The sequence below is a fragment of the Ranitomeya variabilis genome, chromosome 4 (genome assembly GCF_051348905.1).
Source record: "Ranitomeya variabilis isolate aRanVar5 chromosome 4, aRanVar5.hap1, whole genome shotgun sequence".
Classification (NCBI taxonomy): Eukaryota; Metazoa; Chordata; class Amphibia; order Anura; family Dendrobatidae; genus Ranitomeya; species Ranitomeya variabilis.
The window spans coordinates 581,036,378-581,059,484 of record NC_135235.1 but is presented as its reverse complement, the minus strand read 5'-3'; the positions used below and the strand labels follow the sequence as shown (position 1 = coordinate 581,059,484).

General features: G+C 42.3%; 1 protein-coding gene across 2 annotated transcripts in view; it reads left to right on the top strand.

The window, feature by feature from the left end:
- Positions 1-20,245, top strand: part of LOC143765853 (uncharacterized) — a 49,679-nt gene extending 29,434 nt beyond the window's left edge. Inside the window, exons 2-3 of one of the 2 annotated variants that reach the window (XM_077252958.1) lie at positions 18,814-18,961; positions 19,048-20,245. In XM_077252958.1, coding sequence (XP_077109073.1) covers positions 18,814-18,961; positions 19,048-20,122 — 1,223 coding nt within the window. In that variant the 3' untranslated portion in view covers positions 20,123-20,245. Of the gene's footprint in view, positions 1-18,351; positions 18,962-19,047 lie in introns of those variants that run through there. The other variant, XM_077252957.1, reaches the window with a different exon arrangement.
- Positions 20,246-23,107: the final 2,862 nt, after the last annotated feature.

Below are 23,107 nucleotides of genomic sequence, written 5' to 3'. Positions count from 1 at the left end.
ATGTGGTACTGTAAACGTGATGGAAAACTGCTACGAATCTGCAGCGACCAATCCGCTGCGGATCCGCAGCCAAATCCGCACCGTGTGCACATAGCCTTATTCCAACCCTAATTCCAACCCTAGCCCTAATTGTAACCCTAACCCTAATTGTAACCCTAACCCTAATTGTAACCCTAATTGTAACACTAATTGTAACCCTAACCCTAATTCTAACCCTAATTCTAACCCTAATTCTAACCCTAATTCTAGCCCTAGCCCTTAGTGCAACCCTAGCCCTTAGTGCAACCCTAGCCCTTAGTGCAACCCTAACCCTAAGTGCAACCCTAAGTGCAACCCTAGCCCTAAGTGCAACCCTAGCCCTAAGTGCAACCCTAGCCCTAAGTGTAACCCTAGCCCTAAGTGCAACCCTAGCCCTAAGTGCAACCCTAACCCTAAGTGCAACCCTAAGTGCAACCCTAGCCCTAAGTGCAACCCTAGCCCTAAGTGCAACCCTAGCCCTAAGTGCAACCCTAGCCCTAAGTGCAACCCTAGCCCTAAGTGCAACCCTAGCCCTAAGTGCAACCCTAACCCTAAGTGCAACCCTAACCCTAAGTGCAACCCTAACCCTAACCCTATCAGAAAAACAAAAATGAATATATTTTCTGTATTTTATTATTGTCCCTCCCTATGGGGGTGATAAAGGGGGGGGTTTATTTACTATTTTTTTTATTTTGATCGCTGGGATAGAACCTATCACAGCGATCAAAATGTACAGGAACGAATCTGCCGGCCGGCAGATTCAGCGGGCGCACTGCGCATGCGCCCGCCATTTTCCAAGATGGCGGCGCCCATGCGAGAAGACCGAGGACACCGGGAGGGATACTGGGACTAGGTAAGTATGGGGGGGTGCGATCGGACACCGGGGGGGCGGAGGGGAGGACGGGGGAGGGGCGGAGGGGAGAGGAAGGCGCTTAGGACAGGACAGAGGGGTAGGGAACACTGACGGCGGCTGCAGATCGCCGCTGTCAGTCGGTGCGGGGGCTAGATCGGGGTCTCCAGCCATGGCTGATGCTATTGCAGCATCGGCCATGGCTGGATTGTAATATTTCACCTATTTTCATAGGTGAAATATTACAGATTGCTCTGATTGGCTGTTGAAAGTGAAACAGCCAATCAGAGCGATCGTAGCCATGGGGGGGGGCGAAGCCACCCCCCCTGGGCTAAAGTACCACTCCCCTTGTCCCTGTAGGTCGGGTGAAATTGGAGTTAACCCTTTCACCCGATCTGCAGGGACGCGATCATTCTGTGACACAGCATATGCGTCACAGGTCGGATTGGCACCGACTTTCATGACGCATACGCTGTGTCAGGTCGGGAAGGGGTTAATGTCCTGGAGGAGGGAAGGAGGTTGTCACTCAGGATTTTACAGTTCATGGCTCCATCCATTCTCCCATTGATGCAGTGAAGTAGTCCTGTGCCCCTGGCAGAGAAACACCCCCAAAACATAATGTTTCCATCTCCATGCTTCACAGTGGGGATGGTGTTCTTTGTGTCATAGGCAGCAATTTTCTTCCTCCAAACACGGCGAGTTGAGTTAATGCCAAAGACCTTAATATTTGTCTGCTTCCCCCATACTCTGGAACTCTCTACCCCAACACACCAGACTCTCGCCTACCACGGAAACCTTCAAAAAGAACCTGAAGACCCACCTCTTCCGACAAGCCTACAACCTGCAATGATACAACCGCCACACAACTAGCTCTACCCTCTCCTAGTGTATCCTCGCCCATCCCCTGCAGATTGTGAGCCCTCACGGGCAGGGCACTCTCTCTCTCTGTACTTATGTGTGCCTTGATTGCTCATGTTTATCGTACTTGTCTATAATTGCCCCTTCCAAATGTAAAGCGCTATGGAATAAATGGCGCTATAAAAATGAATAATAATAATGTTGTGTCTGCATTATAAACATGACAAAGCGACCAAATGAAAAAAAGTACAAAGTTAGTGGGGATAAAAATATGTACCGTATGTAAAAGATAGGGAAAAAGAGAGGGGGAGGGGGGGAATAGTGGGGAAAGGAGAAGGGAATTATAAGTGACCAATACATTAACTGATTTAAAATCAAAATTTTATTAATATGTATATTAAAAGCATAAATGGTAGACTGGTTAAAATAAGGGATTTTAGTAAACACCTATAAAATTAAATAAAAATACATATGCAAGCAGGCGTGTACACATATATGCGCATGCCCACGTCCATCGTGCGGGACGTATATAAGATCTATTAAATATAGTTATATCTACCCATACTGTTGCAACCATTAAAAACATATGTATATGGAGGTGTTGCAACGTCTAAAATGGTCCATATGTGTTTTGTTTGAATATACTCATATTCACGGACTCGCAGTGATTAGTCGAATTAAAATGCAAATACTTCCAATTCCTGATTCAGGCCTTTCGGGGCCAAATTCCAGGGTGAATATCCATTGGGATTCAGCCCTGGACATAAGTTTAACCATTTGGATGCCAGTAAAAGAGACCCCTTTTATGGATTTGTTGTGTTTTTCTTTAAAATGGGGCAAAAGTGGATGTCCAATATTGTCTTTTTGAATGTTAATTAGATTCTCTTTAATTCTTACCATCAGACGCCGTTTTGTGCGCCTTACATATATTTTTTTGCAGGGGCATTGGATCACATATACAACCCCCGTTGAAAAGCATGAAATATTATCTCTAATTTTTAATTCTTCCCACACCACTGTAATCAGCAAACGTAACTCATCAGGTTTTTTTAAAAGAGGTATGTATGCAACAGTAACAACTGCCGCAAGGCACGAAACCCATGTTTAGTCCTCTGGATAAGGTAGCTGGCTTGGTCTTATCAGAAATGGCCCACTTGGTGGTAGGGGCTATGAGCTTGCCCAAAGATTGTGCTTTTTTTATACACAAATTTTGGGGAGGGCGGTAAGTACTCTCCCACCAGTTTATCCCTTTGTAAAACCGCCCAATGATCTTAAACTGCTTGTATCCAGTGTGGAACTGAGTAATAAATGGTACTGTAATTGGCATATTTGGTCCTGGATATTCGAGGTTCCGGGGGTTATAGGTTTTATATTATGTTCCAATGTGCTCCTTGTTAGAGTTTCCATTTTAATTATTCCTTGGTCCAATAATGATTTTGGGTAGCCTTTGTCGAGGAACTGTTGTATTAGGTAATCCGATTCCCTATGGTAGTCATCGATATTGGTGAAATTGCGTCTAACCTCGGTAAACTGACTTCTGGGAATGTTTGAGAGCCATACCGGGAGGTGGCAGCTTGTTATGTGGATAAAGCTATTACAAAGGGATAAACTGGTGGGCGAGTACTTACCGCCCTCCCCAAAATTTTTGTATAAAAAAGCACAATCTTTGGGCAATCTCATAGCCCCTACCTCCAAGTGGGCCATTTGCGATAAGACCAAGCCAACTACCTCATCCAGAGGACTAAACATAGGTTTCGTGCCTTGCGGTAGTTGTTACTGCTGCATACATACTTCTTTTAAAAAAAAAAAGCAAAAAACGACAAGTTATGTTTGCGGATTCCAGTGATGTGGAAGAATTTAAAATTAGAGATAACATTTCATGCTTTTCAACAGGGGGTTATATATGTGATCCAGTACCCTGCATAAAACTACATGTAGGGCACACAAAATGGCGTCTCATGGTAAGAATTAAATAGCATCTAACATTCAAAAAGGCCATATTGGACACCCACTTTAACGCCATTTCAAAGAAAAAAACTAGTGATGAGCGAATATACTCGTTACTCGAGATTTCCTGAGCATGCTCGGGTGCCCTCCGAGTATTTTTTAGTGCTCGGAGGTTTAGTTTTTAGCGCCGCATCTGTTAGCCAGCATAAGTACATGTGGGGGTTGCCTGGTTGCTAGGGTCACAAGGGTTACAGGAGAAAATGACCATATATTTTGCTGTGCAATTTTTCCGGAGTGCGCAGATATCCAACATGTGGGGGAAATCTACTGTTTGGGCGCACAGCCGTTTTTTAAATGGAAGGAGCGCAATTTGACTTTTTGAATGTAAAATATGCTGGCATAATTAGCGGTTGCCATGTTGCATTTGGACAGCCACTGAGGTGCCTAAAAAGTGGAAACCCCCCACAAGTGACACCATTTTGGAAACTAGAACCCTTAGGGAACTTATCTAGATGTGTATTGAGCACCTTGAACCCCCAGGTGCTTCACAGAAGTTTATAACGTTAAGCCGTGAAAATTAAGAAAAAAAAAACAAATCACATTTTTCTCACAAAATTTTTTTTAGCTCCAAATTTTTCATTTTCATAAGGGTAACAGATGAAATTGCTCCATAATATTTGTTGTGCAATTTCTCCTGAGTACACCGATACCCCATATGTGTGAGAATACTACTGTTTGGGCGCATGGCAGGGCTTGGAATGGAAGGAGCGCTATTTGACTTTTTGAATTTAAAATTTACTGGAATAATTAGCGGATGCCATGTTGCACTTGGAGAGCCCCTGATGTGCCTAAACAGCGAAAACCCCCCTTAAGTGACCCCATTTTGGAAATTCTAACCCTTTGAGAATTTATCTACAGATGTAGTGACGATTTTGACTCCATGCGTGTTTTCCAGAAACAGGCAGCAGTTGCTGAGTAAAAATTGCAAACTGCCATTATAGTGACCAGTACGTTATAGTGACCAGTACGTTGTAGTGACCAGTACATTATGCCCAGCTCATGCTTCTTGGGCCACGCACCTATAAGGGTATGTGCACACGTTCAGGTTTTTTCTCGTTTTTTCGCGATAAAAAACGCGATAAAAACGCATACATATGCATCCTATCATTTAGACTGCATTCCGCAATTTTTGTGCACATGATGTTTTTTTTTTCCGTGAAAAAAACGCATCGCGGTAAAAAAAGCAGCATGTCCATTAATTTTGCTAATTTTTTGCATTTTTCCCGTTATCTAATGCATTGGGAAAGCTCCGGAAAAAAACGCATGTGGATTTCTGGCAGAAATGTCCGGTTTTTGTCAGGAAATTTCTGCAAGAAATCCTGAACGTGTGCACACATCCTAAATTAGGGCTCTCTTCACCTCAGAAATGCCAAATGTGGGCACTAAATGTTGTTTAGGCACATTAGGTCTCAGAATTGAGGGGGCATTTGGATTTGGGAGCGGAGGATTTGCTGAATTTCTTTTGGCGGGTGAGGAACCATTTTGTTTTTCCAGAGCCTTTGTGCTACCAGTAACGTGGAAGCCCCCAATCTTTCCGTTAACAGATGACAGACCTGAGTGGGGACTTGCTTTTTTTGTGGATGGAATTGAAGTTTTTATTGGGAACATTTTACATAACGTTTGGGATCACATTTATTTAGCGCGCTGACCACTTACTTTGGGGTTTCCACGTAAATCTCTGAATGACGTGACAGATGAAACCCTGAGGGATCCATTCAGCATAATGAGGCAGCAGATTTACTCTGGACTCCGTCTGTTCACCGATGCACAAAACTGTGCAATCCTAAAAAGACACACCACCGATCACAGGTCATATGGAGTCCACAGTGACTCTATCTGCCTCATTATAGGAAATTTTCTGCTGGGGGTTCTGTCTGAATCACAGATTTACAGGGAAACCCCGGTACAAGCGCTCAGCGCAGAGCGCAGGATAAATGTGCTCCAAGACTTTGGGAGGCAGAATGAAAAAATCCACAGCATGTGAAGAATTAGTTTTATTTTTTACGCCATTCCTCATGCGGTATAAGTGATTTTTGAACGCCGGTTTTGAACAGCTGACATGTGCCTGCAATAGCGACGGGTGGAATCGCGATCCACCTGCCGCTATTAACTAGTTAAATACCGCTGTCAAGCGCTGATTTAACCGATTCTTCCGGCCATCGGGCCGGAAATGAGCGCATCGCCGACCCCCGTCACATGATCGGGGGTCAGTGATGCTTCGGCATAGCAACCACCTCTATGGTTGCTGATGCCGGCTTGCTGTGAGCGCAACCCTGTGGTCGGCTCTCATAGCAAGCCTGTAATTCAGCTATATAGGAACGATCTGATGATCGCTGCTATGTAGCAGAGCTGATTAGCTTCTAGCCTCCCATGGAGGCTATTAAAGCATGGCAGAGGTACAAAAAAAAAAATTTTTAAAATGAAAAAAAAAAAAAAGTTTAAATCACCCCCCTTTCGCCCCATTCAAAATAAAACAATAAAAAAAAATCAAACCTACACATATTTGGTATCGCCGCTTTCGGAATCGCCCGATCTATCAATAAAAAAAAGCAATAACCTGATCGCTAAACAGCATAGCGAGAAAAAAGTGAAATAACGGGCGATCAAAAGAACATATCTCCACCAAAATAGTATCATTAAAAACATCAGCTTGGTATGCAAAAAATAAGCCCTCACCTGACCCCAGATCACGAAAAATGGAGACCCTACGAGTATTGGAAAATTGCGCAATTTTTTATTTTTTTTTTTGTAGCAAAGTTTGGAAAAAATTTTTACCACTTAGATAAAACGAAATATGGTGTCTATGAACTCGTAATGACCTGGAGAATCAAAATGGCAGGTCAGTTTTAACATTTAGTGAACCTAGCAAAAAGGCCAAACATAAAACAAGTGTGGGATTGCACTTTTTTTGCAATTTCACCGCACTTGGAATTTTTTTCCCGCTTTCTAGTACACGACATGCTAAAACCAATGATGTCTTTCAAAAGTGCAACTTGTCCCACAAAAAACAAGCCCTCACATGGCCATATTGACAGAAAAATAAAAAAGTTATGGCTCTGGGAAGGAGGGGAGCAAAAAACGAGAACGCAAAAACGGAAAAGGGCAAGGTCTTGAAGGGGTTAAATAAAGATGGGTGTCGTCTAATTCTGATTTTTAGCTGATTGGAGATACAGCCAACAGAGGGTAAGTAAGTAAATATATGACATACACACTGTTACAATTGATGAACCTGTTAATTTTATATGCTATTTTTAGTGACGGCAGAAATGAATTCCGTGGTATTCTCAGTATGCCTACAACATATACAAACTCTATGTCCACATTTGAAGAAACCCACTGTATCGAGCCAAGTTTTCTCTTTAAGATTTTGATTTAAGTAAAGGCTTGAGGACAAAAGATTGCCAAGAGTAGGTGTATCTAATTGGATTATTCAAAAGGTTTCTGAGTTTATCGTCCTGATGTAGAGTAGGAATATATTTTTTAATAATATTTTTAAGCCTTGAGAATTGTGGCCTAAACTGAGTTACACAAGCAATGTGATTATGTTCTTTTAGAATGGTTCTGTTTTTTTCTTTTAGCATCACCTGTCTGTTGCTATGAACAACTGAATCCATAGCCCTATCCATATTATATATATATCCCTTTCCCTTCATCTATTATTAACCAAGGTAACCTCTTTGTGGTACGTAGTGTTTAGGGTAGTATTTTGTCTGGTGCATATTAATTCACCACACTAAATTGTTTGCTTAGGGTGACAAGATGTTTGGGATGCTCTGAGTCAATGTATATGATGGCGTGTTCAAGTTCCAGTCAATATCCAACAACTTCACACCGCTATTGAAGAGGAGAAGACCAACATTCCACAGGCCACAATCAACAACCTGATCAACTGTATGCAAAGATGTGTTGCACTGTGTTCTGCCCCTCTGAATAGAGGCAATATGTTCGTGTTTATGTGCTATTGGTTGCTTTATAGCACCATCTAGTGGTGGCTAAATTTGTAGCCTGTGTCTTCAACAGCAGATAGAGGGTTGCATTGTGGGATTAAAGCAAGGTAAGCTGGGTAGAAGAAACTCCATTTTCCTCTATGTACTTCCTGGGACACACGTGTTTATTTTCCCTCCTGTAACTGCTCCAACTTGAGTTTGCTTTCTGGTGAAGCATATCTGGTAAGATTTATATCTATGTGCTTGCATTGCAGTTTTGTACAGAAATGTGATTAACTGTATAGCAGCCAGTACATAGCAGATGTGATTATTAGAGATCTCTGTATTTCCATGTTCAAGTTTGCATCACGCTGTATACTTTCCTGTTGATTGTAAAGTGTCAGCTGTGTGATTTATTTGCCCAATACTTACCTATGTTGTATCTATTCTTATAGCTTTACCGCATGTTCTATACTTGTTCACCAATAAACAAGTTAGACTATGGAGAACGGTTTGCTTGTTTGGAAGACAGAAGTGGTTTATGCTGCATGTTAAATTGCATACCTTATCAACGTGTATGAAGACATAATACACTGCGTGAGGCAAATGGTGGTCACGCCAGATACTGACTAGTTTTCTGACTCCCTTGGACCCATCCAATACTGTACAACTTCACATTTTAGAGTGGTCTTTTATTGTGGCCACCCTAGATTTTTGTGCTTGTTTACTATCTTCGTTAGAAAAGGGCAGGTAATTCAAATTTCCCAGCTGTATAAAATCCATACTCCTCTAACCTTGTGCCCAATTCTTCAGCCATGGATTCTTTTAAGCAGCAGCCTAGCACTCTGAAAATGAAAATGGTGGGGGCCCACAAAGCAGCAGAAGGCTATAAGGAGATAGCGAGGCATTTTCAAGTTGCCCTTTTCTCAGTTTGAATTGTAATTATGAAATGACAGTTAACAGGAACAGTGGATGTCATGATAAGGTCTGGAAGACAAAGCAAAATTTCAGTGAGAGCTGCTCAAAGGATTGCCACAGTGGCAAATCACAACCCCCTATTGACTGCAACAGACCTTCAGAAAGATTTAGCAGACTCTAGAGTTGTGGTACATTGTTCTGCACAAATATGGTCTTCATGGGCAGAGTCATCAGATCAGAAGAAAACCTCTCCTGCGTCCTCACCATAAAATTCGGATATGATTAGTACAATATTGGGTGCACTACTAGATCAGGCAATAATAAGGTGCTGCATATTGCATGGGAAGTAATACGTTTGTCAAGAAAAAAAATGTGAGAGCATGGAGACCACCCTTATGGCTGATGTTAGTATACAGTGATTTGACATCACAAGTCACTAGTAATACTGAGTCCGGCAGGGTGACATTCCGACAAACTTGAATAAAGTGAGAGGAATCCCTGATGTATGAAGGTAGTGAGGAGGCAATTGGCTGCAAAAAGAAATCCTCGTAGGTACAGGCCCGTTCACATAGCCTGCCAATGCTGGATACTATGGGGCGGCCAGGTGGTGTATTGGTATTCTTATGTGTCTTGGGAAGCATGTAAAATGTGGACGTCACAAGATGCTCAACCAACATATATTTTTTCTTATCTGGGAAGATAATGCCCAAGTCCTGTGCTCGATTGAGAAGTCCCAACAGTTTATTAGCTAACTGCTCTTTTGGGTCCGATGGTAACTTAGTGTAAAAATAGGAGTTCCCTAGCTGTTTGCGGGCTTCCTCAAGATACTTGTTTTTTTGGCCTACAAAAAAATACAGGAAATGAGAGAGATGGAAGTTGTCACAAGGCCCTATGCAGATGCAAGATGGATTTTCCGTCTACAGTCAATCCCTATGGCTTGAATGAAGAATTGCTCTTCACTGGATTTCTGGGCTGATTACATCTTAAACCTGTAGGTATACCCCACTTTGAAGGATGATTCTTTAACTGTATCTCTTCTTTCTATTGGACTCCAACTTCAGCTTATTGTTTAAATTGACCATATCCATATGACTGTTTGTCTTACCTTGGTCAACCATTCCGATGCTACATCTGGGCTTTGACTTTAGACATCCAGGTCATTACTTGTATCCATTTATATCTTCCAGCGGATATGCTGTGATCTTGGACTGTTTTCTAACTCTCTTTATATATTTTTTGGCATTACATATCACTAGGGATCATTTTCTCTTTACTCTTGTTATATTTACATATGTGACATCATATTTAGCGTATCTAGATCAGAAGTTTATCTATGAGGTGTCTTGTTAATAAATTATATGGACAAGCACAACTCTTGGTGTTTACATTAAAAGTTTTTCTATAGTCTTGCATGCTCTCATCCACGGTTTTGTTACTTTTTCTTTAATATTTATCTTGATTCATGGGTAATGGGTGTCAGCACCCCTTCTCTTTGTCATTAACCAGGTAACCTGACCTATTTGGTCAATCATTTATTCTGTATTTCGTCCACTATTTTCCTCAGCCTTGCAAATACCGTATTTTGCAGATTTTAAGACGCACCCCAAATTTTGAGAAAAATAGAAAAAAACTGTTTTTTTACTATAATGGTGGTGCTTCTTATAATCCATGCTTCTTATTGCTTACCGGAGGTGGTGTCTGCGGTGAAGTGAGGTCCCAGGGGCGCTCCTGGAGGAGGCAAGAGTGGAGTGTTTCTGCAGGCTGGTATGAGGGAGAGTTCGGATGTGCGGTGTGCCGCTGAGGGTGTTCGGTGCTGCATGGGCTCTACCAACATTTTGTGAAAGCCTAGAGCTCCCGCAGTTACATGGTTTCCTATGCGGTGGACTCAGGGGAAAATGGCTTCTGGGGGTGGTGCATGTGCAAATGGAGATCTCGGGAGATCTCAGTGCTGAGATCTCATCTCACAAGATCTTGGAGATCTCGCTCCATCTGCGCATGCGCCGTCCCCCGGCAGCCATTTTCCCAGAGTCCACCGCATAGGAAATCATTTAACTGTGGGGGCTCTGGGCTTTCAGAAAATGTTGGTAGAACCCCCGCAGCACCAAACACCCGCAGCAGCTTGCCTCACATCCAAACACCCCCTCATCCCAGCCTGCAGCAACACTCCACTATTGCCTCCAGCAGCGACCCTGGGACCCTGCTCCACCGCGGCAGGTAAGGTATATCTGCATTATAAGACGCACCCCCATTTTCCCCCAAAATTTTGGGAAAAAAAGCGAGTCTTATAATCCGAAAAATATGGTAAACAATACAGATTCCAAAATTGATGTGTTTTTTTTCTTTCAATTCTGATTTCCAAAAAGTGGAATAAAAATTGTCGTACATAACACACAATTGTCCAAATTAATATTTTTTTCAAACAGTGTAATGTGCAAAAGTAGTAATGCCTAAAATTATAGAAATTTGGTATCGCTTTAGTGTTAAATTTTTAAATGTAAAAAACCTGCTAGAATTGCTTTTTTTTTGCTCTATGTGAAAATTAGTGATAGAATTTTCAATAAAAATGTGAGTTTGTTAATTTTTTGGCTATTTTTGACTCCTGTTTCTCCTGTTTACTACTAAAGTGTTAATAAAAGTTTTGTTAATAAATTATATGTACCCTAAAATGGTGACACTGATAAATGCTTGTCATTTTATGTTAAGTTCCAATATAAAAAAGAGGGCAAACGATACCCATATGTTTGTACATCTGTGTGTGGAGTAATGCAAATAATATACTTCGGAAAGGCTTCTTATACATTGGTGCTATGGTCAATATATTTTAGATTATATACTGGTCTCAAAATTTAAAGGGCCACTGTCAACCCCCTCCAGCCGTTGTAAACTAAAAGAGCCACCTTGTGCAGCAGTAATGCTGCATTCTAACAAGCTGGCTCTTATAGTTTTTGGTTCAAGTATTCCCAAAATAAAGCAGATCCTGTAAGGCGGGGGACCTGGGTGACAGGCTGACACACGCAGTGCGCATGCCCAGGAATCCTAGCCCCGCACTGTGCATAATGCATAACACACTGCGGGGCTGGGATTCCAAAGGTGGGTGGCCGCACTGCCCGCCTGCGCAGCACAGTAGTACACAGCACAGGCACCGGTTTTGAAGCGTAAACAGCGCTGAGGGGGCGGCGCCGAAAGCCCCTGAAGATTGGAGTGACGGCAGAGTAGCGGTTCAAGCTGGGGAGTGAGGACCTGCCTCCCTGGCTAAAGACAGGTATTTTGGATAAGTTTCAAAACGCTTTATTTTGGGAATACTTGAACCAAAAACTAAAAGAGCCACCTTGTTAGAATGCAGCATTACTGCTGCACAAGGTGGCTCTTTTAGTTTATAACGGCTGGAGGGGGGTGACAGTGGCCCTTTAACATATAACAACATATTTGATAAACATGTAATTAGAACAAAATGCAGAATAAATACAAATACATTAAAACATTATGTAAAATTGTTACACAAACCAAAAATACTTCATGATGAAATTTAGCAATTTTGCTATTCCTTTAGCAGATTTTTATATCGAGGCCTAGAACGCAGGTGTGGACAGAGATGCAACAAGAATTTATTTGGTTTTCAAATACTACTAGAAAGTTAATTTGGAAATATTCCAGAAGACATCCAGAGCATATTGCGTTTTGATAAAAAGGGCTACTGACGAAAAACTTTGCTTGTAGTGCTTTCATATTTTACTATAGACTTGAAAGGAACACCCGCTATTAAACAGGCCACAAAAAAAGCTACAAACCTCAGTGTGTAATGTTACCCTTAGAAGGGTTTTGCAACAAAAGTTCATTTTAATCAATAGATTTTGGAATAATAAGTTCCACAACTGGATGTGTTTAACCCCTTTACCCCCAAGGGTGGTTTGCATGTTAATGACCAGGCCAATTTTTACAATTCTGACCACTGTCCCTTTATGAGGTTATAACTCTGAAATGCTTCAACGGATCCCGGTGATTCTGACATTGTTTTCTCGTGACATATTGTACTTCATGATAGCGGTAAAATTTCTTTGATATTACCTGCGTTTATTTGTGAAAAAAACGGAAATTTGGCGAAAATTTTGAAAATTTCGCAATTTTCCAACTTTGAATTTTAATGCAATTAAATCACAGAGATATGTCACACAAAATACGTAATAAGTAACATTTCCCACATGTCTACTTTACATCAGCACAATTTTGGAACCAAAATTTTTTTCCGTTAGGGAGTTATAAGGGTTAAAAGTTGACCAGCAATTTCTCATTTTTACAACACCATTTTTTTTAGGGACCACATCTCATTTGAAGTCATTTTGAGGGGTCTATATGATAGAAAATAACCAAGTGTGACACCATTCTAACAACTGCACCCCTCAAGGTGCTCAAGACCACATTCAAGAAGTTTATTAACCCTTCAGGTGTTTCACAGGAATTTTTGGAATGTTTAAATAAAAATTAACATTTAACTTTTTTTCACAAAAAAATTACTTCAGCTCTAATTTGTTTTATTTTACCAAGGGTAACAGGAGAAAATGGACCCCAAAAGTTGTTGTACAATTTGTCCTGAGTATGCCGATACCCCATATGTGGGGGTAAACCACTGTTTGCGCATGGCAGAGCTCGGAAGCGAAGGAGTGCCATGTGACTTTTCAATGCAAAATTGAATGGAATTGAGATGGGATGTCATGTTGCGTTTGGAGAGCCCCTGATGTGCCTAAACATTGAAACTCCACCACAAGTGACACCATTTTGGAAAGTAGACCCCCTAAGGAACTTATCTAGATGTGTGGGGAGCACTTTGACCCATTAAGTGATTCACAGAAGTTTTATAATGCAGAGCTGTAAAAATAAAACATATTTTTTCACAGAAATGATATTTTCACCCCCAATTTTTTATTTTCCCAATGGTAAGAGAAGAAATTGGACCCCAAAAGTTGTTGTACAATTTGTCCTGAGTACGCTGATACCCCATATGTGGGGGTAAACCACTGTTTGGGCGCATGGGAGAGCTCAGAAGAGGAGTGCCGTTTGACTTTTCAATGCAAAATTGACAGCAATTGAGATGGGACACCATGTTGCGTTTGGAGAGCCACTGATGTGCCTAAACATGGAAACCCCCCACAAGTGACACCATTTTGGAAAGTAGACCCCCAAAGGAACTTATCTAAATGTGTGGTGAGCACTTTGACCCATTAAGTGATTCACAGAAGTTTATAATGCAGAGCTGTAAAAATAAAAAAATCATTTTTTCACAAAAATGATCTTTTTGCCCCCAATTTTTTATTTTCCCAAGGGTAAGAGAAGAAATTGGACCCAAAAAGTTGTTGTTCAATTTGTCCTGAGTACGCTGATACCTCATATGTAGGGGTAAACCACTGTTTGGGCGCATGGGAGAGCTTGGAAGGGAAGGAGCGCCGTTTGACTTTTCAATGCAAAATTGGCTGGAATTGAGATGGGACGCCATGTTGCGTTTGGAGAGCCACTGATGTGCCTAAACATTGAAACCCCCCACAAGTGACACCATTTTGGAAAGTAGACCCTCTAAGGAACTCATCTAGATGTGTTGTGAGAGCTTTGAATCCCCAAGTGTTTCACTACAGTTTGTCAGGACTCTGAACATTTTTTATTACCTTTTGTGCATTACTGCCCTTTTCCAAGATGGCGTCTTTGGTCTCATGTGCACTGTGTCTTCCTGCTATAAAATTCCACCCCAGCCTTCAGTCTGTGCTAGAGTATTCTGCCTTGCGTCCAGCTCCTGACCCTGGTGACTCCCTGGCTATATACCTGCTCTTGTGAACCTGTGTGGTTATCCTGCTACTCTGCTCCGAGTTCCTGCTGCATACACCAGTTTCCAGTAATCCTCCATCTGCTGCTCGTGTTTACTTCCATCTGCATTTGCTGGACATGTAAGCTGTTGCTGCTCTGCAAAAACCTGAGACTATTACCCAGGCCTCCCTGGTTGAGCTAAGATATTATTTGAACTGCCTTATAAGCATATATATCTGTGTTTGGACTAAACAAGGACTTATTCGTGTCAAGTATCCTCAAATATCATTGTGCTTCATAGACTTTCTGCATGATTGCATTTTCCTCTGAAGTTTCCTATAGACTGTTTAAGCTGCATTTGATATTTGCACCAAGTGTTGTGGACTTGAGTTTCTCTCTGCACCTGTTTGAATCACCGTGTGATAATATAGACTTTACCACTTATAAGACTGTGTCCTGTAGTTGTCTTGTTCCACGCAAAGAGTCTCCTGAGTTATCCCCTATAATTATTACACAGTTTATAACGTAGAGCCGTGAAAATCGAAAAAAAATTTTTCCACACAAATTATTTTTTAGCCCCCAGTTTTGTATTTTTCCAAGGGTAACAGTTGAAATTGGACCCCAAATGTTGTTGTCCAATTTGTCCTGAGTACGCTGATACCCCATATGTGGGGGGGAACCACCGTTTGAGCGCATGGCAGAGCTCGGAAGGGAAGGAGCGTCATTTGGAATGCAGACTTAGATGGATTGGTCTGCAGGCGCCACATTGCGTTTGCAGAGCCCCTAATGTACCTAAACAGTAGAAACCCCCCACATGTGACCCCACATTGGAAACTAGACCCCCCAAGCAACTTATCTAGATGTGTTGTGAGAACTTTGAACCCCCAAGTGTTTCACTAAAGTTTATAACGCAGAGCCGTGAAAATAAAAAATCTTTTTTTTTTCCACAAAAATTATTTTTTAGCCCCCAGTTTTGTATTTTTCCAAGGGTAACAGGAGAAATTGGACCCCAAAAGTTGTTGTCCAATGTGTCCTGAGTACGCTGATACCCCATGTGTTGGGGTAAACCCCTGTTTAGGCGCACGGTAGAGCTCGCTCTGTTTGATTTACTTTTATAGCGCGTTTTTTAGCGGATTTTTATGATTGGCAGCCGTCACACACTGAAAGACGCTTTTTATTGCAAAAAATATTTTTTGCTTTACTACATTTTGAGAGCTATAATTTTTCCATATTTTGGTCCATGTGAGGTCTTGTTTTTTGCGGGACGAGTTGACGTTTTTACTGGTAACATTTTCGGGCACGTGACATTTTTTGATCGCTTTTTATTCCGATTTTTGTGCGGCAGAATGACCAAAAACCAGCTATTTATGAATTTCTTTTGGGAGAGGCATTTATTCCGTTCCGCGTTTGGTAAAATGGATAAAGCAGTTTTATTCTTCAGGTCAGTACAATTACAGCGATACCTCATTTATATCATTTTTTTATGTTTTGGCGCTTTTATACGATAAAAACTTTTATAGAAAAAATAATTATTTTTGCATCGCTTTTTTCTGAGGACTATAACTTTTTTATTTTTTCTTTGATGACGCTGTATGGCGGCTCATTTTTTGCGGGACAAGATGATGCTTTCAGCTGTACCATGGTTATTTATATCCGTCTTTTTGATCGCATGTTATTCCACTTTTTGTTTGGCGGTATGATAATAAAGCAATGTTTTTTGTCTCGTTTTTTTTATGGTGTTCACTGAAGGGGTTAACTAGTAGGACAGTTTTATAGGTCTGGTCGTTACGGACGCAGCGATACTAAATATGTGTACTTTTATTGTTTTTTTTATTTAGACAAATATTTATAGGAATTTTTTTTTTGGGGGGGAGATTTTTTTTAAATTTTTTTTACACATGTGAATATATATTTTTTTACACTATAACATTGCCCCGGGGGGGGGGGGGGGGGCATCATGCTATAGTGTAAGATCACTGATCTGACACTTTGCTGCTGTGCACTGTGTCAGATCGGTGATCTGACGTGCACTCCTGGAGGCTTCCCGACGCTTGCTCTGAGCAGGTGCTGTGAAGCCACCTCCCTGCAGGACCCGGATTCAGCCCCGTGGCCATTTTAGATCCAGGCCTGCTGCAGGGAGGAAGAGGTAAGAGACCTCGGAGCAACGCGATCACATCGCGTTGCTCCGGGGGTCTCAGGGAAGCACGCAGGAAGCCCCCTCCATGCGCGATGCTTCCCTATACCGCTGGAACACTGCGATCATATTTGATCGCAGTGTGCCGGGGGCGGTCCGTGACCGCTCCTGGCACATAGTGCCGGATGTCAGCTACGATAGCTGACACTCGGCCGCGCTCACCCCGTGAGCGCGGCCGATCGCATATGACGTACTATCCCGTCGGTCATACGGGCCCACCCCACCTCGACGGGATAGTACGTCTAATGTCAGAAAGGGATTAAATAAATTGTTCCTGCGTTGAGATCTTATAAATGTTCCTCTACTGTGTAATGTCTGTGTCTGACCGTACAGGGACATGGTCTGATCATACCAAATCTCCTGGGCAGTGGGGGAAGCAAAAATACTGACATAGCATGGGATCGCAGCCAATTCTTTTTGTGAGGCAAAACATTTCACTGTTTTACTTAAAAATAGAAGAATTTGTGATCCCATGCTGTAATGTCTGCATACTCCTCCCTGCCCAGGAGCTGTGGTATGATCAGACCATGTTCTTGCACGGTGAGACTCAGCCATTACACGGTACATAGCAGGGGCACTTATAAGATCATCTCAGCACAGGAAGAATATATTTAAACACATCCAATTTTGGAAGTGTATTGCAAAGTTTTTAACACTAAGGGCTCATTTCCACTGGCGAGGAAAACGGACGAGTGCAATCCGATAAAAAATCGGATTGCACTCGGACCAATGTTAGTCAATAGGTGTCTTTTCATTTGCGTTTTTTTTCTCGGCCGAAATCGGACTGAGAAAAAAATCGCAGCATGCTGCGATTTGCTGCGAGTCTCGGACGAGACTCGCCAATGCAAGTCAATGGGTGCGAGAAAAAAAACGGACGGAAAACGGATGGTCCGTATTCCGTCCGTATTTTACGGAACACAAGACTTAAAATGTCTCAGAAAGTTGAAAAAAAAACAAACCAGGAAGTGACACACAGGGAAGTGTGCAGAGGGATTGCATAAAAACCAGTGAGAGCGAGCCTTGCATGAGACCCACCTCCACGGAGTTGATTTCTCAGCTTCTTTCGCCATGTCCAGACCAATCAATGTGGAGCTGATGTTGGTGCTTATCCAAGAGATGCCTGAATTGTGGGATCCCAGAGATCCGAACTATCAAAACCGTACGTTACGGGATGCATCATGGACATATATCTGCCGCCAATTGTTTTCAAATTATTCAGAAAGTTCCCCGGATATTCAGCTTGGAATGAGTAAGTTTAATAATGCCTTTTCATCTCTTTGCAATTTTTGGGGCCAACACCCTTGTTTATTTGGTAAATATGTTTAAATTATTGTGGCTGCGTTTAATCGAGGGTCCTACAGTCGCTGATGGAGGAGGCAAGAGTAGAGCATTTGCGCAGGCTGTGATGAGGGTGTGTTCGAAAGTGTGTCACACTGCTGCAGGTGTCCTGGTGCCAATGCTGGGCTTTTTACCCAAGTTTTGCTGCTGCGCTCTGGCCACTGTCCATGGTATCGTTGTGTTGCTGTGCTAGGTCTATGTTATTGCGGGTTGCTCTTACGACATTTTGGTTGATAGGGCAGAGCAACCTGCAGCAACAGGAACAGAGCGCATCAACGCACCGCCACCATGGACACAGCACACCACTGCCACTCCAGAAAACAGCGCGGCCTCGGCACCACGACATCCTGAGTGGCACGCTGAGAAGGTAATTCTGCATTATAAGACGCACCCACATTTTTTGGCCAAAAATGTGACTGGTATATTTCTTTTCATTCCCCACAGCTGCATGATTAACGGCTGCTAGCCAGATATATTACATGTGGGGATTTGGTACCAACAGGGCAACCACCACATGTCCTCAGGCTGGGTTGCATCCGAAAATCAGGCAGCTGCGACCCCACAAAAATATATAACACCAGCCACAATTCTTACTCAGACACCACCCAGCCAATGAGTATCATCCTGCTCATCATCAGTTAAAACTAAAATTTCTAAATGTAAGAACACTCCTGTTTAATCCTAGCTATTTGTACCATGGGTTAACCAGCACCTTTTCTTACATGTCATATTTCGGCCTTAATTATTTGATCTTGCTGCCATAACACTGTTTTGTTGCGTTAAAATGGATGCTTCAAACACCAACATTTTATCTTTAATTTGGCATTGTCTTAGGCGGAATACTTTTCACAACAATGATTTTAAGGTTTAGCCATTTTGATGTCTTAACATTTTCTTTTGCTTTCCAATTACAGTGAATGATGTTCAGCGAAGATGCTGCCGGGATCAATATAGAAGGGAGTGGCAAAGTCGGCAGAAAAGTGGTTCCGCAGCACCCAAAAAAAGACCATATATATATATGAGCCGTCTTAATTTCTTGGCTCCTGTAATGGATTTAAGAACGTAAGTGATTTGTTAGGATACGAAATGTAAATGTGGGAAATAATTTCAAACATAACTAAACTAACAAGTATGTGTCTGCATTATAGAACCGAATCTAACTTAGTGGAAACCGAGCCAGCGTCTGAGGTGGAACCTGCAAACACTGAAAATGAAGAAGCAGGAACAGCAGAGGAGGATGCTCCAGGACCATCCAGGGCTGAAAGGGCCATTCCTGGTTCACTAGGTCAACTCCCAACAGAGCAAGAGGAGCCGCCAAGAAGCAGCAGCCCTACCCTGGCCCTTGATACCTCACCCCAAGCTACTACTGTTGCACGCAATATACGAAGAAGGAGAGAGCACCAAAGTCAAGTTATACGACGACAGGTTGACAGTCGTGTGATGGACTACATACAACGCACAATCTCGGATGATGGTGAGGAAGCATTTGGACGAAGTTTGGCCCAGCACCTGCGCCAAATTCCTACACAATTACGCCTGCCAACAAAAACAGCCATATTACAGCTTTTAACTTCGGCAATTCCACCAAATAACCCACAAGCCATATTTGACTGTATTCAAAGAAGGTACCAAACACAAATTATCAGCCAAATCACAGACAGTTCTGTTGCAACAGCAGGAACAATATCCACAGCATCAGGACATACACAAACAACCACTGATCAACACACTCAGACAATAAACACTGGAAACATTAGTGAACATATTGACAGACGTAATACTACTACCATAGATCAAACACATTACCAACAACATCATCAGCTCTATGGCCAACACACATCAAGGCCTATGCATAGCTACACAGAAATGCCAACATCCTCTGCTGCGTCACAGTTTTTGAGTGAGTGGTACCACCATGAACCACAAACTAGTTTTTCAAATGCTTATGGCCATGGTCAATTTGGGCAGCAAGTACCACAACACCAAGGGCCTTTAGCCCAATGCAGACCAAGAGTATCCTGGCCTTCGGAAAATGCTCCGGGTTGGACACATGGTCCACATGATGCATATAGCCAGAGTCAGGAAGCCAGAACCCAACATCATATACCCACCCAGGCACACAATGTTCCTTTGCCTACAAACACTCAACAGCACTCTGAAATACAAACAACACAAACACCAACCTCACCAGCAACATCCCATCATTCTTTCTTGGACTTGTAATGTTTTTTTTTTGTTAAATGACACAAGCATTGCAAAGTTGGGCACGTTGTTATTTACCTCAAAATGTAGGGTGATTTCTGTTTCTATGTTGTTATAATAAAACAAATACTTTGTTGGTTACTCAAAACATGTTTTATATTTTTTTGGAAAAATCAAACCATTGTTGGGATAACTAGATAAACAAAATGTAATGTTAATTTTCACACACCTGAAATTAAGACAGAAGCAAATGAAATAATCATATGACAACATCTTGTTGCCAGGGTACTGCTCCCTCTGGTGATACAAAATAATTAGTGAACAGATTACGAACTCTGAGGCCTGACAGCTGGGTGGCCATGGGCAATGCCTGGGCGATGTGTCCACGATTGGTTGCTAATCCCACATCGCCATCCTGAGGACCCGAGACATCATGTTGACGTGTAAAGTTATGCAGGATGACACATGCCTTTATTACAATGTTGACATTGTTTGGGCTTAACTGGAGGGCACTGAGTAAGACCCTCCATTTAGCTGTCAAAATTCCAAATGAACATTCCACAAGACGCCGAGCTCGAGTTAGTCTGTAATTAAAAATTTGTCCCCGTCTGTCCAGACCCCGTCGTGGAAAAGGCCTCATAACATTCCGTGTAAGTTGAAATGCTTCATCAGCAACAACTACATAGGGCATAGGTTCACCACCAGAGGAAGGAAGACTCCTTGGGGGTGGCACACCCAATTCATTGGCCTTCAGCCGCCGACCCATAATGGAAGAATTGAAGATTCTTGAAACTCCAGTTCTTCCATAGGCCCCTATATCTACAATTATAAAATTGTACTTGCTGTCTACTAATGCCAACAAGACAATGGAAAAATAACCCTTATAATTGTAGAATAGGGACCCTGAGTTCGGCGGCTTCTTGACCCGGATGTGCTTGCCATCGAGAGCACCCAGACAATTTGGAAACTGACACGTGTCATAGATCCCATTAGCTATACGTTCCCAATCTTGAGTTGTGGGCTCCGGCATAACTTTGTCCTTTAGGCAGAACCATATTTGAGAGCATGTGTGCTTCACTATATTTGAGATCGTGGTTATGCCCAGAAGATACTCTAGATGGAGTGAAGCATACGATTGGCCGGTTGACAAAAATCTAAAAATGGAAAGACAGATACAAAATAAGATAAAGTTAATATTCATGTATATCAGACGATGGGTAAAGCAAAAACATTTACATGCCCCACAAACAAGACTGCCCGCTCGCTCTCTCCATCTGCACTGACTGCGTAGGTTGAGGAGGGGTCTCTGGCCACTTCATGCACAAATCAGCATGTGAAGCAGCTGGCACAATGATGTTTTATCAGCGCATCAACTGTGTTCCGCGTAGAGTGAGCACACCAGAGACACCAAGACAGGAGCATAAACAATGAGGAACCTGACCGAGGGGACTTGTGCTGTGATTTACTAAAATATGTATTGGATGTTAGTTTGTGCATGTGGATGATATGTGTTTGACATGCAGCACATGTGTACACTGTGGGCTCATACAGTCTATATAGTCATGGGCTGGACACTGGTTCAAAATATATAGCGGGATGTGAGCAGACTTCATTATGAGTAATCTTAATCGTTCGAAATGAGAGTATTCCGTTTAAACACATCATAAGCTCATAATATTAATAATGTTGTATCACGTGGCCCAAGATTAAAAGTATTTTGGCACACCTGATGTCCAGGAATGGCAAACATTATAATTACATTTGTTTAGTCTCATTACCACATACCACATGTTAGTCCCAGATCACATTCATTTTTACATGTGTCAAATTAGACACAGGTTATTTTTCTGGGTTCAATATCCACATGCATATAAGTTTACAATATGCATAACTAAAATGTTACGATACCTCAAGGTTAGCAGAAGCCGTTGTTCAGCTGAAATGCAGGGACGCCAATTGGTAGTTTTGAACGTGATGGCTGGACGAAGTTCAGCAAGTAGAGAGTCAAAGGCCTCAAGTGACATCCTTGTGTAGGCATAAAATGTATCACGATGCCTCCGCAAATGTACATACAGCCGTTCAAAATGTCCTTTTCTCGGACGCTGTGTGAGTAGCGGATGAATCCAAAATCGACGCCGCCTCCTCGGAGCGCCAACATATCCCACACCATATTCCCGGGATAAAACCCAGTTAAACAGGAGCTCCTCAGTAGGGTCAAGACTCAGATTTCTTCTTGATGCCATGCTTAGTGGAAATCCCAAAATACACACTCCAAAAGTCACACCAAGCAATCACACATGTTGCTAAATGCCTTTATATAGGTCTTGCACAAATGTTGTCTGATTGCTTGTGGCTTTACGTAAAAAACAGATGAAATACGGATGAAAAACGGACGTAAAACGGACACAAAACGCATGACACTCGCATGGCAGTCGCATGATTATACTCCGTTTTTTCGGCACGTAAAACGGACCGATTTGTCTCTCGCATGTGGAAATGAGCCCTAAGGCTCAGATACAGCTTTAAAGAAGGCTACTACTACTAATACAATTTTATTTCACAGTACTAAATTAAAGGAATAGTCAAAATGACGCATGCGTAAGCATCCGTATACAGCCGCACGACCTGTGTACCTAATGGAAAAGATAGGTACGCAGGCCGCATGCAGAAGTAGGCGTATCTAGCGGCTGAGGTGCGGCCGAGGGCGGGGCTTCACAGAGGAAGTCCGCAGCCCTCCGCTGCTCCACAAAAAGCTAATGTGAAACCAGCCTTATATAGCGGTTTGCACTATGTGTAAGTCTGGTTCAATCTTGCCCTCAAGTGGCCAGCCTTTGGGATTAGGTGAATCAGAGATACGAGGCAAACATCAGAGAATGGGGCAATAAACCCACACAATTCAAAAACTCCCAAAGATACCATAAGGCTATGTGCACATGATGCAGATTTGCTGCGGATCCGCAGCGGATTTTTCCACGCAGAAAGGCCGCAGATCCGCACTGATGTACA